General features: G+C 38.8%; 1 protein-coding gene across 2 annotated transcripts; it reads left to right on the plus strand.

Moving 5' to 3' along the window:
* Positions 1-8,003: 8,003 nt before the first annotated feature.
* Positions 8,004-13,793, plus strand: LOC148867278 (tRNA/rRNA methyltransferase (SpoU) family protein). 2 transcript variants are annotated; one of them, XM_088979131.1, is made up of 5 exons: positions 8,004-8,457; positions 8,555-8,656; positions 10,519-10,645; positions 12,850-12,920; positions 13,605-13,793. In XM_088979131.1, the coding sequence occupies exons 1-5, from the start codon at positions 8,245-8,247 to the stop codon at positions 13,704-13,706; spliced, it is 615 nt and encodes a 204-aa protein (XP_088835257.1). In that variant the 5' UTR covers positions 8,004-8,244; the 3' UTR covers positions 13,707-13,793. The 2 variants fall into 2 exon arrangements, with proteins under 2 accessions (XP_088835257.1, XP_088835255.1); XM_088979129.1 differs by lacking the exon at positions 13,605-13,793 and having other exon boundaries at positions 12,850-13,539.
* Positions 13,794-14,556: the final 763 nt, after the last annotated feature.

Raw genomic sequence — 14,556 nt, forward strand, 5'->3', positions numbered from 1 at the left:
ACTCCATCGTAACCCAACTTCATTGCAACCTCATCGCAGCCTAACTTCATTGCAACTTCATCACTGTCCAACTCCATCGCAACCTAACTTCATCGCAGCCTAGAGCTCCATCACAACCCAACTTCTTCGCAACATCATTGCAAACTAAAACATACTCAACGCACCTCCTTCCTACTCATCGCACCAAAGCCACACTCATCTACCCTTTCCATACCATGTTATCGCATCGTACCCCTGTTGTAGTGCACTAAGTGTCTATCGCGACCAGACTTCGGTATAGCAAAAAAATCGTACAGTTTCCGAATGCCAGGCCCCTTAACAAGCCCCTTGTTTTCCCCCCTTTTTTTGTTTTTTTCTTTCTTTTTTGTTTTTTTTTTTTGGGGGGGGGGCGTTTCCTTCTTCTTCTTTTCCTTTTGTGGTCTCTCAAAAATTGTAGTTTTCACTTTCTTTATAACTGAATGTGTTTAGCTTAGTTGTTGGTAGTAGTAAGTTGTTTTTGTTCCTTGTTCTACTCTTTTCTCCTCTTTGTTTAGTTAAAATGCATCAAGAAAACTTAGCTTCTATTAGGTCCCCAGATGTGACCATTTGGAGACTTGTAGAATTGCTCGAAAACTTAAACACGTGGCTGCATTCTTCCATTGTTTTTTTGTTTTACTGCTTTTCTATTCAATTCTCTTGCATGTTTGAATACTCACAATCACACACACTCATGTAAATAAAATTAGAATCCCATTTCACCTGTTAAAGGGTAGTAGGTGTGTGCCCCTTAATTTTGGTCCTTAAAGGATCCAAAACCTTCAAACTAGCCACCAACCAAAGAAGCCCATTTGTCCATGGGTGGGGAGGTTTGAAGGCTAGCAACCTTGTTGGAACCTTAAAGTCCAGAACTCCCCCAACAACTTCATGTGTTGCACCTAGAGTATCCATACATAGGAGCCTTAGATGAAAGTAGGATAGAAGGACCTTAGCATAATTAGGGCTAGGACACTAAGAGTATTGCACTATGTGGTTGTCGTCCTTGGAAGTATGATCAAGATAAACTTTAAATCCCTTAAAAAAAGCTTAATCTCAAAAAAAAAAAAAACATCAAAGTAGCCATTAAGCTGTCAATGTTACACCCAAGGTCAAAGATTAAAAAACTTAATCAAATCTGAAATCAAGATCAAAATTCATTGATTTCTCCAAATCTAAAGATCTCATAAAGCCTATCTTGCCACTCAAGGTTGTTGTTCTTAAGGCTGCATTCCCTTATGAGATTAGCTTTTGGGAAGAAGCTTTAAAAGGCCAATTTTGAATCTTTATGTGCTTCATCATGTGCCCATCTCAAGGCTAAGTAGATGCAAGACTCTATGAGCTCAACTATTGAGAAATAGCATAAAAAATGCCATTTTAGCTTCTACTATTGTTCATCCCATGTCCATTTCAAGGAAAAGTAAATGCATAACTCTAAGAGTTCAATTCTTGAGAAGTAGTACCAAAAGACAATTTCCTAGAGTATTTAGTAGGTATGCATGTGGCACGAATCTAACCCTCTCTTGACCAATATTAAAAGACATTTCATCTCTCAGTTGGTGCACTTTGGCTTTGCCCTGTGGCTTTTGAATTCTAGGATGTCTAGTAGGTATGTGTATGGTTAAGGGCCTAACCTCCCTTTGACCAATACCAAAAGATATTCTGCATAACCTTCGTCTAGAGGTATCTAGTAAGTACAAATATGACTACAGGACCAATCATCATTTAATCAGTATTAAACGATACTTCATTGTTCATATTCTTCTAGTTAAAAACTAAGGGTGTTATAATAATGGCCTACTAATCATCTCCTTGTTTTTGATAGAAAATGGATCAAGCCTTTTTCAAATATCTAGGATGTTGTACACCCCTCAAAGACCGGATTCTCACAAAAGCATATGACATTAGAGCCATTGGAGGGGCACCCCATTGGGAAAATGTTATGAGCTTATTATTGGTGTAGTTGGAATGACCAATGCTTAAGGCGGCTTTTGAATGTTGGGATCCAGAAAAAATGGTCTTCTCTTTTGAAGGAACTAAGATGTGTCTGACATTAGAAGAGGTAGCTTATCTCCTGTGAATGCCCATCAAAGATGAGATTGCCTTCTCAGTTGCCAAGCAGGGGTACAAGGCCAACCTATGCCAATTCTTAGCATACAAAAAGCCCCAACTACAGATGACAGGTGAAGAATCCATTACAATCTAGTTTCTTATAAACTGCAACACCCAAGTCTTCAAATTAGATAAGCTAGAGAAAAATAGGGAAGGACAAAAAAATGCCTTGTTAATGGCCGTCGTAGGACAGTAGGGCGGCTTTTGAATGTTGGGATCCAGAAAAAAATGGTCTTCTCTTTTGCGGGAATTAAGATGTGTCTGATATTAGAAGAGGTAGCTTATCTCCTGTGAATGCCCATCGAAGATGAGATTGCCTTCCCAGTTGCCAAGCAGGGGTACAAGGCCAACCTATGCCAATTCTTAGCATACAAAAATTCCCAACTACAGATGGTAGATGAAGAATCCATTACAGTCTAATTTCTTCTAACACCCAAGTCTTCAAATTAGATAAACTAGAGAAAAATAGGAAAAGACAAAAAAATGCCTTGTTCATGGCCGTCGTAGGACACTAAGGCGGCTTTTGAATGTTGGGATACAGAAAAAATGGTCTTCTCTTTTGGGGGAATTAAGATGTGTCTGACATTAGAAAAAATAGCTTATCTCCTGTGAATGCTCATCGAAGATGAGATTGCCTTCCCAGTTGCCAAGCAGGGGTACAAAGCCAACCTATGCCAATTCTTAGCATACAAAAATCCCCAACTACAGATGGCAGATGAAGAATCCATTATAGTCTAATTTCTTCTAAACCGCAGCACCCAAGTCTTCAAATTAGATAAGCCGGAGAAAAATAGGGAAGGACAGAAAAATGCATTGTTCATGGCCATCGTAGGACATCTCCTCTTTCCATTTGACCGCAAAAGGATTCATACAAGAAGCATCATCAGTCACCTTGGTTCCCATGATCTTAGTAGAAATTCTGAGGGTCTAATTATGTTGTAGACACATAGAGCATGGTCGTTTCGTGGATCCCTCCAGATCTTGCAGTTATGGTTGATACAACATTTACCACATTTAGTCATCCACACCGTAAAGTTTTTATCTCAGTCCACATACAAGGTAAAAGAAATATTGAGCACTAATCCACAAGTAGCTACCTTGACAAAGAAACAAAACTTGGTGTTATTGCAAAGGGTCGCAAAAGGAAATGCTAATTGGAACATTGGGTTGTCTATCCAAGAAGGGTGCAATCAACCTCGCTTAGCCGCAGAAGGAAGACAGGGCATGGTTCTAGCAGGCTTATATGGATCAACACCATACGTCACAGTACGAGTCCTAAGGCAACTAGGCTTCTTACAATTCATTCCAATCGTCGATGACATTAAAGGGGACATGGTTGATTTTATCAAGTATTGTGCGAACATGGAAAGAAGGTTCAAAGAGCACTGGGCTTCCAGTAAAAGGGAATTCTCTATCCTGTTGCCAACCTCCAAGCCGATGTGTGATCATACATACAAGGATTGGGTGTGCAGTCAAGGTTTCCCGTCACCCCTAACGCCACCACCTGAGCTCCCCACCTCAATAAGGCCTCCCTCCAAAGGTACCATATCAAAGGAATCTCCCAAGCGCCCTTTAGATGATCTATACTTGAAAGCAAAACTAGAATTTCACGAGCAAAACAGGTTAAACGAGGAACATGAAGTAAGCATCGGGAGGCACAATGATTCTATAAGAAAATAGATAAGAGAACACATCAAGCAAAAACGAAAAATGGAAATAGAAGAGTTAGACTTAAGGAAGGAAATGATGGAATTAAAAGAGAGATTGGAAAGTCAAAGGAAAAAGTTGAGTAAAGCCCAAGCAAGTCATTTTAAAACAATGGAGAAATTATCAAAGGCACTTCAAGAGAAGCAAAGGTTGGATGTCGAAACCAAGGAAACTCGCTGCCAGCTCCATCAAGCTAGGAATGAGGCTACTAGTGCCAACATCAGATACGAAGAGTTAGTCAACCGCATGAAAGCATAAACAATGCAAGTGGTAAATCGAATGGCGATACTCGAAAGCACTTTGACTTACTATGGCATTGGCATTCCTCCCAACTGATAACTTTGTTGTATCTACTTTTTCGTTTTGGAAAAAGTAGATGTAATGAACGTTAATGAAGGAGCTATATTTTGTTTTGTGCCATTATTGTCTCACTCAAATATTAACAAAATCATTGAATTCATCAAATCAACTCATCAAATATCAAATTTGGCAAATTAACTCATCAAATAACAAATATCATAATCAAAGCATCAAAATTTGGCAAATTAACTCATCAAATAACAAATAGCATAATCAAAGCATCAAATAGCAAAAAGTAAAATCAAAGCTAAGTTGTCAAATCAACTCATCCAATCAAATCATCAAAAATCGAGATCAAATTTACCAAAATCTTCAAGCCAATTCATCGAAAATAAAAAATCAAAGAATAAAAAAAACCAAAATTAAGTTTACAATGTTCATCAAATCAACCCATAAAATAGAATCAAAATCCCCCCCCCCAAAAAAAAAATTCATCAAAATCAAATTAAAAAATCCAAAAAAAAAAGAAAATCAAGAATAAAGAATAAAAAACAAAAGAGAGTCAAATTAATCTCATCAAATGTTGAAAATCAATTTCTTTATCTTCTCTCTTGCAACCAGTGAATAATTTTTTACCTACAAAAGGCAGCAAGACACGACTAATGTGGAGACCGCTATAGCTGCTACTGTTTCATATAGCGAATTTGTGCATCTTCAAGAAAGGCTTTCAGAAATGTCTACTCGGGTGGATTCACACTCAGAAATAAATTCTACCAACCCCCAAGCCACTGCCCAAGCTCAAACCTTTGCCATCCCCACCACTATTGGGATTCCTACCCCGTTCCATTCACTGCAGGTACCACGTCGCCAACCCCAAGTCCACAACCTACCATTTTCACCAAGCAACCCACAACTCCAATAGTTAACCAAGTCAATGGCTTTGAAGAAGAAGACCCTCGTGTCTCCCAGTCTATTCTCCCAAACAAGCCAGCCTCAATTGCGTGTGATCCTATGAAAGAGGAAATAGAGAAAATGAAGGAAGAAATCCATAAGCTAAAAGGTATTCATAACCTGGGAACTACAAACTTTAAAGAATTATGCTTATACCCTGATGTAGTACTCCAAGAAAAGGATGCCCACAGGAGATATGTTCAAATACAGATCAGATGAGAGGCTCTTTGTCCAAGTGTTCCAAAAGAGTTTGACAGGAGATGTACGAACCTGGTTCGTCATGTTGGACCCTATGAAGAAGAAGTCCTGGAAGCAAGTTTCTAAAGCCTTTTTTGATCATTACTCCTTTAACTTGGAACTAGTTCCCGACTGAGCTGATTTAGAGGCATTGTCACAAAAGGAAGGAGAAAATTTTCTTGAGTATGCATACCGGTGGAGGGAAGTTTCATGTGCCTACTAATGGGGGAAGTTTCATTTTATGCATGTGCCTACTGATGGGGGAAAAGGAAGGAGAAAATTTAGAGGCCTTGATTTATGCATGTGCCTACTGATGGGGGAAGTTTCATTTTAGTGCTTCCCTCAATGAGTAGGCATTCACCGTTTTGCTAATGTGGTGCCTAATGGTGTCTAAGTGCCAATAAACTGGCTCATTATTATTTTTATAGGTTTTGTAAACAAATCAAGTATAAACATTTAGTGAATAAAATGCCCACGGTTCCAAATGCATATGTTATGTTTTTGCTTGTCGACGACGAAAAAATGGTTTGGTCGACCATGGTTGAAGAGGCAAGACGATGGAATTGAAAGGAGAATAAATCAACAAAGCATTATGAAAATGGTGCAAAAATAAAAGCAAAATGCTAGAGGATGTTAGATCTATACTTACCATCACAAGAAACAGTTGGAAATTGATATAATCATTTCTGGTCAAGTACCAATTTTTTGTGATGTATCAATTTTTTTTTTGGCTAAGTGCCTCGCCATTTGACCTGCTCCCAGGAGAGGATGGTGGAGCTCCCTGCGTGGTGAGCTACTTGGTGACAAGCTCCCTGGTGGTGAGCTATCTGGTGATGAACTACCTGGTGATGAGCTCCCTGGTGGTGAGCTACTTAGTGACGAGCTACGTGGTGGACTCGTCATTTGACCTGCTCCTAGGCGGCCTGTAACTCAGGGGATGGTAGAGCTCCCTAGTGTAGCACAACACAACTGCCCTCTGTATGAGAAACCTGTGAGAACTCCATCTTTTCCTCCTCTTTGTAGGCGGCAGGAGCTGAGGAACCTGCAAGAATTGAATCAGAGGACCCGGGGGTATTTTCCCGGTGGGGACTCTCCGATGCCTAAGTTAGCATTCTGATTGTAGGGAGCTTGGAGAGAAATGAGAGAGCTAGAGAGCAGGGATTACCTCCATTTTTTCATTCTCCCCCCTTGTCTTTAGGGGTCAAAGTCCTTATATAGTGGTGTCCTGTCAAATTAGGCGTAACAACCTTTGTCAAGTCAGGCGTAACCGCCTCTGTCTCTCTGTCGCAGCCGTTACTGCCAGAGCTGAGATGGCGGGTGCAGGCGGCTGCTACAGAGTACGGCTCTGCCAGTCAAGGGACAGCTCTCAGGACTGGCAGGCACGATGCCGCCTAGCGAGAGACGTGGACGCAGGTCTCTGGATCTGTCAAGTACGGTTGTCTGTCAGGAAATCTTCCTACGATACGCCGAGCTACTCCTAAGTGTCGAGCTACCTATGCCGAGCTACCTGTAAGTGCCGAGCTGCCCCTAAGTGGCGAGCTCTTTGTAAGACACCAGACTGCCTGCGGAGTGGCCAGCTGCCTGTGGCAAGCTGCCTATGCCGAGCTACCCCTAGCTATACCAAGCTCCCCGAGCTATGCCGAGTTGCTTGTGGCGAGCTCTGCCGAGCTGCCTGTGGTGAGCCATGCCGAGCTGTCTTTAAGTGGCAAGCTGTGGCAAGCTCTGCCGAGCTGCCCAGTTGTCAAAAAGCTACACTTGGTTTGCATGAGGTGTCAGGTGTCACAATTTCACTAGAGGGCCAAATCCGCCCTCATTAGAAATGTTGCTGGAGAATATCGTTGGAGGATGTGTAGGCGGAGGGTGAAGACCCGAGTTTGGTGTTACGATAACCTTGATAAAATTTTCAAGCTTAACCCACTATTTTATTTTCTCAGCGAGGTTTTCACTATTTTGGATTGACCTCGTGTTCTCGCTTTTCAAATCCCGCATCCCTCTCCTTTCTATTTCAAATATAAAGCTTCTTGCAAATACACACTAAAAAGTGGAATATTCCACCAATATGCTTCCTTTACCTTCCCTTTCGTGGCAACCAAAGATACCATAAATCTTAAACCTTAAACCTCAAATCTAAATTTTAAACACTTATGCTCTAAAGCCTAAACCCTTAAACTCTAATCCTAAATCTTAAATTTATTGTATAAAATATTTTTTTTGTAAGATTAGGGGTGAGCATTTGGTTTATTTAGTTAAAAATTGAATGGAATAAACCAAAATTTTAAAAACTAAACTAAAAAAATAAAAACCAAAATTTTTGGTTTGGTTTTTGGTTATTTCTATTAAAACCAAATTTTAATAATATATACTTTATTATATATATTATGAAATCGAATTTCAGTATATTATATATTAATATATAAACATATAATATATTATATATTAATATATAAATATATAATTTTAATATATATATTATATATTAATATATAAATATATATTTATATATAATATATTATATATTAATTTGACTAACTGAAATTCTAATTCCAAAAACCGAAATGCCGAACCGATTTAACCAAAAATCAACAAAAATCGAAGCCGAAATAGGTGGACCTTAACTTCTTTCAAGTTCTAAGGTTCTAAACAAAATCATGAAACTTATTTAACGTCTAACTCCGATTGGTTAAGGAGACAGACTTGAAATCTGTTGGGCTCTGCCCGCGCAGGTTCGAGCCCTGCTGTCGACGCTCTGATTCATTCTCCTACCTTTTCCCCCATTTTTTTTTCACTTTTGAGTTAACTCCAACTCTCACTGCCTGAAATTGAAATTGGAGAGATCCATGGACCGTAGTAACTAACACCAGGCGGCCACTAGCCCACAACTATTGTTTTGTGGGGTTGCTGCTGAAACTGTTGGTTGCCGGCGGCATGGATCCGAGGGTAGAGAGCTTTGTGATGGTGCACAACATAGCTAAGAGGCACAACGTGGGGACGCTGGCTCGAAGTGCGACGGCATTCGGGGTTTCGGAGCTCATTCTCGTGGGCAGGAGAGACTTCAATGCTTTCGGCAGTCATGGCTCCACCTCTCATCTTCGCTTCCGACATTTCCACTCCCTGCACGACGCTCGCCTCCACCTCAAGGTCCGGTACGTCATCCATCTCCTTCGTTAGTACTTCAGTTTAGACGCCTAGCAGCTAGAACTAAGTTCACTCAGAAAGCTTTGGTGTGATGTTGCAGGAGAGAGATTGCGATATCTGTGGTGTTGAGATTACTGATGGGGCGGTTGCTGTAAATCAACATCCTTTTCGGAAGAGTACCGCTTTCCTTCTCGGTAACGAGGTACCAAGTCTCATCCCCACTTCAGTTTTCTTTTTTTTTTTTTTTTTTCTTCTGTGGGTAACTCCAATTATAATTGGTCTAAGCGATTTAGGGTTTGGATAATAGATTTAGGGAAAAAAAGAGAGAGAAATTGAGAAGAGAGAAACAGAACGACGATTATTAGATAAATTCCTTAGTTAACTTTGTAGCCTTCAGAATCGGTCTTGAGCTATACGGTTTGAGGAATATATGCTGTTATAGTGGCTGCTTATACTCCTACTGCTTTTCTTTTCTTTTTTTTTTTTTTCGTTTGTTATCGTGGAATTTACCATTTGCTTTTCGTATTCGGATTGACATCAGGACCAATCTGGAAATTAAGATGCACTAATCTTAAAAGTTTGGCATGAAACTAAAGCCTTGCCATTTGTTTTTCATAATTTGAATGAGATTTGGAATAATTTGAGCACTATTAAGTATTTGATTTAACAGTTTGGCATGTAACTAAAGCTGTTGCTGAAAATCTTAGAAATCTATAGTTCTATTTCCTTATGGGTTGGACGAAAGTGGTTGGGTAGTGGTCCACGTCCACCCATGCTGACCTATGGATGCAGTCTGTGGAAAGGAATATGCAGAGCTTCAAACCTTTTCTGTCTTCAAAGTAGGGAATGGGAGAAGGATCAGGTTCTGATTGGATCCTTGGACTGGGGAGAATTCCCTTAGTCTGTGTTTGGTTCGAAGGAAAAGGTAGGGAAAGGAAGAGGTAGGGAAAACCTTTACAAATCTTGTATAGGTTTCTTTGTCTTTCCCTTCCTTTCACTACTTTTTTCCTTCAAACCAAACATAGCCTTAAGGAACTGTTTCCCACCCTGTTCAGCTTGGCAGAAGACAAAGAAGCCTTGGTAGCGGATACATTTGTGATAAGGGATAATGCTATATGCTGGGCTCCAGCCTTTAGAAGGGACTTCAATGACCGGGAGATTCAGCAGGTGGGAAATGTCCTAGTTTTGCTTCAGTCAGGTTTTGAATCTGCAACCCGAGGATTCCCTATTGTGGAAATGGAACAGAAGTGGGGAGTTTTCAGTTAAATCCTTCTACAGTGCCATAAGGGGAGGTTTTGAAGCCCTCTTCCCAAGCCGGGCGATTTGGAGGACAGTGGCACCCTCAAAAGTGAAGTTTTTTGTATGGGTGGCAGCTTTAGAGAAGTGTCTCACGAAAGAGATGTTGGTGAGAAAAGGTTTTAATTGGAATGACCTAAGGTGTAACTTCTGTTTTGTGGATACAGAATAAGTCAACCATCTGTTTTTACATTGCAACTTTTGCCTCAAAGATCTGGAGCCACTTCTTAAGTAGTCTGAGGTTAAGCTGGTATATGCCAGCCTCAGTTAAAGCCTGCCTGGAGACTTGGCAGATCTGAGGGATGACTAAGAAAGGAAAGATTTTCTGGTCTTCTATTCCCTTAGCAATTGTGGACAGTTTGGAGTCTTTGGACAGAAGGGAACAGCAGGGTCTTTGATCTTAAGATCTCTACTGAAGCTGAAGTCATCAATACGGCTTTAGGTTGTGTTAGTAGTTGGTTGTCTTACTGACTTTGAAGAGGTTACTTCTGATCGTAATTTTTTGAGGATGACCTTTTTTTTTGAGGTCCTTCTGATTTGGTGTGTACAGCTTCTCTTTGTACAAAGGACCTTTTACATCAATACAATTATACTTTACCTTTGCTCAAAAAAGAAAAAAAAAAGCATTTCCTTATATCTTAGTGGAGTAAGGAAATTGAAAGTTGGAATGTTCTGTATGTACTTGGCGCTCTTTTCTCTCTCTCTCTCTCTCTCTCTCAATCATCAAAATTTACATGGTTCTCATTGATAATGTTGTTGTATTGTTAGGGGACTGGTCTTTCAACTAAGGAATGTGAGATATGTGACTTCTTTGTTTACATTCCGCAATATGGGTCTGGCACTGCATCATTGAATGTCACTATAGCAGCTTCAATTGTTCTGCACCATTTTGGAGGTAATTTCAAGACACTTTCTGTAATTTTAATTCAATGTAGATGATAGGAACTTTTGATCGAGTTTCCTATATATATCTTGATTATGCTTTTTTCTATACTTTTGGATAGTGGACTTTGTATCAAAGTAGGTTTTGATGACTACTTGCAGGATGCTGTTTGACCTTTGTCAGATGCATCAATTATTACCTTTTGTACATAGTGGACTTTTTCTTGCATGGTTAAACAAAATTGCAAAGTAGTACGTTGTAAAGACCCTTATGGTAACAACTTTAAAGATAATGATTTTTTAAATTAAATTAAGCATAGTTATGGACAAGATTAATACATTTCTTGGAAGACGTATAATTGACAGCATGTTGCCATTTCATTGGATAGATGAGCTTACCTGGGTCTTGGATATCAGAAGTTGCATGTGATATCCATATCCATGCTGGTATGCTACTCTATTTTCCTTTTCATGATAACAAAACCAACACCTAAAAGTTCTGTGGTAAGTGAAAGCCAATCAGATTGCTACACCTTAAACCCTTTTGGTGCTGCCACTGGAAAAGTTGGATTAAGTTTGAGCTTCAGTTGCTTTCAACTTGCATGGTTAGACAGTCAGATCATTTAGCGAAGAAGTCTAAGCCTGAGAATCTTCCAGTGGGAACTTTATTTGGAGGAGGAAACTCAAGTCTCTCTCCCTACCCTTCATTCGGGAATAAATTTAGCTTTAAAAAGACTTTGATGCGTGCTCAATATAAATTCTCTTTATGGGAATGTTTTAATTTTTAAATTAAAGCAAATGAAAGTAAATAGTTATTATGGAGCAAAATTGTAATACAAGGTTGGTTATAGACCGACATGAACTGCAGCTGTTAACACATGGCCAGTGGGTCCCCTACCTAAAGTATAGAGTCTGGGTTTGCCACATGATTCTGCTTGTGGCAGAAATATGTGGGATTGTTAAGGGAGTTGCCTTACTTGACCCACAGAGTTATTTTTTCAAGATAGTTGAAGCAAAGTAGGACCAACTGAGAGAATTTGTCAAGATGTATGTTCTTTTGTCTTTGTTTGAGTTTTAGTCTTCAAAGAGTTTAAAGACATGTAAAGATCTGATATTATAGGACTGTGGGAGGAGATTGTGAGACATTAAATGCATTTTTTTGTGTGATATATTTAGAGGGGATTGGTGGTTTTTCATTTTATGTTTGTATCAAATGTAAAACTCTGGTGTGAGAAGTGCACATGTAGGAAGCCTACAAGGTGGATCTCTTCAGCCATTTTGATCATCATCATTAAGTCTTGTCCCAACTGCTATGCCATCTTGATCCAATTAGGAATATACATGGATCTATATTGTGTTTTCTTTTCTTTTTTTTGTGTGTGTGTTGGGGGGGGGTGGCCTATGGGACTAATTCTTCTAAAGGCTGAAGTGTTTTTTTCCCTGTTTTATCATTATGTATTTATGTTTAACAACTTAGCAAATGTTGGCATAAAACTGCTTAAGAGCTTAGGGGTAGTACATCAACTCTTTCATGTGATCAAGCTTTAAAGTTGCATTTCTGTTTTTTGTTTCTTATCTTCCTTTTTGCTTCTCACAACATAAAACCAACAACCCAATGATATCCATGTCAAAGCCTGAATTTAAAACAAATCAACAGTTATGTTGGTTCAAACATTTGCTCCATTATGTTCTTTTGAAATTTAAGTTAAAACTTTTTATTTTAATTGATTAGTGGTGTTTGCCTTAATTCTACTCATTATAAATTGAGGATTCAGTTCTCTAGCTGTCCAACTGCAATATTTTCTTTGTTTTCTTGTTTTTAGCAATATCTCTTAGATTAAATGTAAGAGAAATAAGCTCTTGTCTTGTTATGTTCATTTGTGGGTTGCAATCATTAGCAGATCTTGTTCATTTTCACAGTGCAACTGTTCTTACATTTTCTTTTTTAATCATCTGTCATTAATTTCCCAGAATCAGGAGAGCAATATAAAGGGAAGGATTTTTTCTTTGTCAATTTTTGTGCATGTGTTTCTTTTAATATCTAATAAAATGAGTGCTGATCAAGAAAAGTTATTTTAAATGAGTGATATAATGCTACCTTCTGTGCTTGGAATCATCATGGACTAAACCATCTAGGTACAATGTTAAGTTTTAGTAAGTTGATCCCCTAGTCCAAGTGCATGGCCTTTCTCATTTTCTTTCATTTTTTTTTTTCAGTCTGGGCAGGCTTCCCTGAAAGAACTCGTGATGGAAACAAGTTTGTGGTGGCTGAGAAACCCGCGAAACAGGTTAGACGAAACTACTGTGCAGATACAGCTGAGTCAGTTATTGAGGAGCGAAAAATTAGGAAAGAAAATGCTTCTCATACTTTCTTTGATATGAATGGAAGTGATGATTCCTCATCAATGCTGGATACATTGTTTGGTGGTTAGATATAGAATTAGAAGGGCACAAGTGACATTTTTCTGACTTTTCTCAAAATTTGAAGGAGGCCTTTGACATATGACATTATCAAGCATTGGGGTTCCATATTTAATTTCCTATCAAAGAGGGATATGACTGCCTATGAGCCAGCAGTGATGCTGGAAAAAAGGGTGTTGTTTTCAATCCATGGGCTGAGAGAATCACCTTGGTTACCATGTGGAATCCTGGACCTTAAAGGTTTCATCATGGTGATTGTTGTGATCACAACCGTCTGTATGAAATTTTCTGTTCCATATAAAAATTATGACGTGGAGGTTTGATCAGACCATATTTCATGTTAAAAACAAAAAACCGGTGTCACTGGCAAGGTCTGACTTAGTAGCCAGTGGCTGGAAACAGCATACTTGATTTCCAATTCCACAATGTCAAATTTATTAGGTTGTGACTTCTGTTTTTTGGTAATCAAGTCATGACTTGATACAATAGCAATTCTGTTTTTATTCTGTAACTTTACTGTTATAGACTATTAATATGTGATAATTATGCAGGTGATCAATGGCTGTCATATCTTTCAAAAAAAGGCTGTTATAGAGTATAGACCATTGATTCTATCATTTATGGTGCCTGCTGTGTTCTGTTATCAATGGTGAAGTTTGGTATCATTGCTATTTCTACCTGAAAGGCTGAAACGTTTTAACTAATTAGGTTCATCAATACAAATTGAAATTGGTGAGAGAGATGTGTGAAGTGTTGTTACATCACCTTTAGAATTAGTAGACTTCAGACTTTAGAATTAGTACCCTGACCGAGGCTGCTTCAGTTTTAATTGCTGAAACCATGCTCCTAATTAATCACTTCTGAAAATATATCATTGCAAGGTCAAGAAAAAAAATTGTAGAAACAACTATAGTAAACATAATGAGGGTTAACAATGGGTTGGATCTGGTCATGGTCAGGGTAGACTCTGAACTGATCCCACAAGGCCATGATCAATAAGACACCATACAAAATAAACCTGACGGCCAATCCCAACTCAGACCCTTTCAGGATTAGTGTCTGTAACTCAGCTCCTAAGTAATAGGCCCAGAAATGACCTTAGCTATAAATCGGGTATTCAGGTTCATCGAGTCAGACCAGATGGGGGCCAATTACGGATGACAGATGCTTATCTCGATGTGTTTGGTATATCTTCTGTTTATTAAATAAACGCTTATACTTGATTTGTCTTCAAAACCAAGAAAAGTAGATAAACCGTTTATTGACAATTACACGCCACATCAGCGGAACAATGAATAAACAGATGACAGATGCTTATCTCGATGTGTTTGATATAACTTATGCTTATTAAATAAATGTTTGTACTTGATTTGCCTTCAAAGCTGAGAAAAGTACTTGATAAACTGTTTATTGACAATTAGGTGTCACATCAGCGGAATAATGAAAAAACACTCAATCGTTGGGAAACGTGTTAATGGTGTGTATATAAATCAAAACCCAATT

This window comes from Nelumbo lutea, chromosome 3 (genome assembly GCF_056320005.1).
Source record: "Nelumbo lutea isolate HS-2025 chromosome 3, American lotus-T2T, whole genome shotgun sequence".
Taxonomy (NCBI): Eukaryota; Viridiplantae; Streptophyta; class Magnoliopsida; order Proteales; family Nelumbonaceae; genus Nelumbo; species Nelumbo lutea.

Bases quoted from the DNA above. Each gene is read 5' to 3' on its own strand.
- LOC148867278 (XM_088979129.1), top strand. From the start codon at position 8,245: ATGGATCCGAGGGTAGAGAGCTTTGTGATGGTGCACAACATAGCTAAG. The intron at 8,657-10,518 runs GTACCAAGTCTC...TTGTATTGTTAG, and splicing joins CTTTCCTTCTCGGTAACGAG to GGGACTGGTCTTTCAACTAA. The intron at 10,646-12,849 runs GTAATTTCAAGA...TTTTTTTTTCAG, and splicing joins TGTTCTGCACCATTTTGGAG to TCTGGGCAGGCTTCCCTGAA.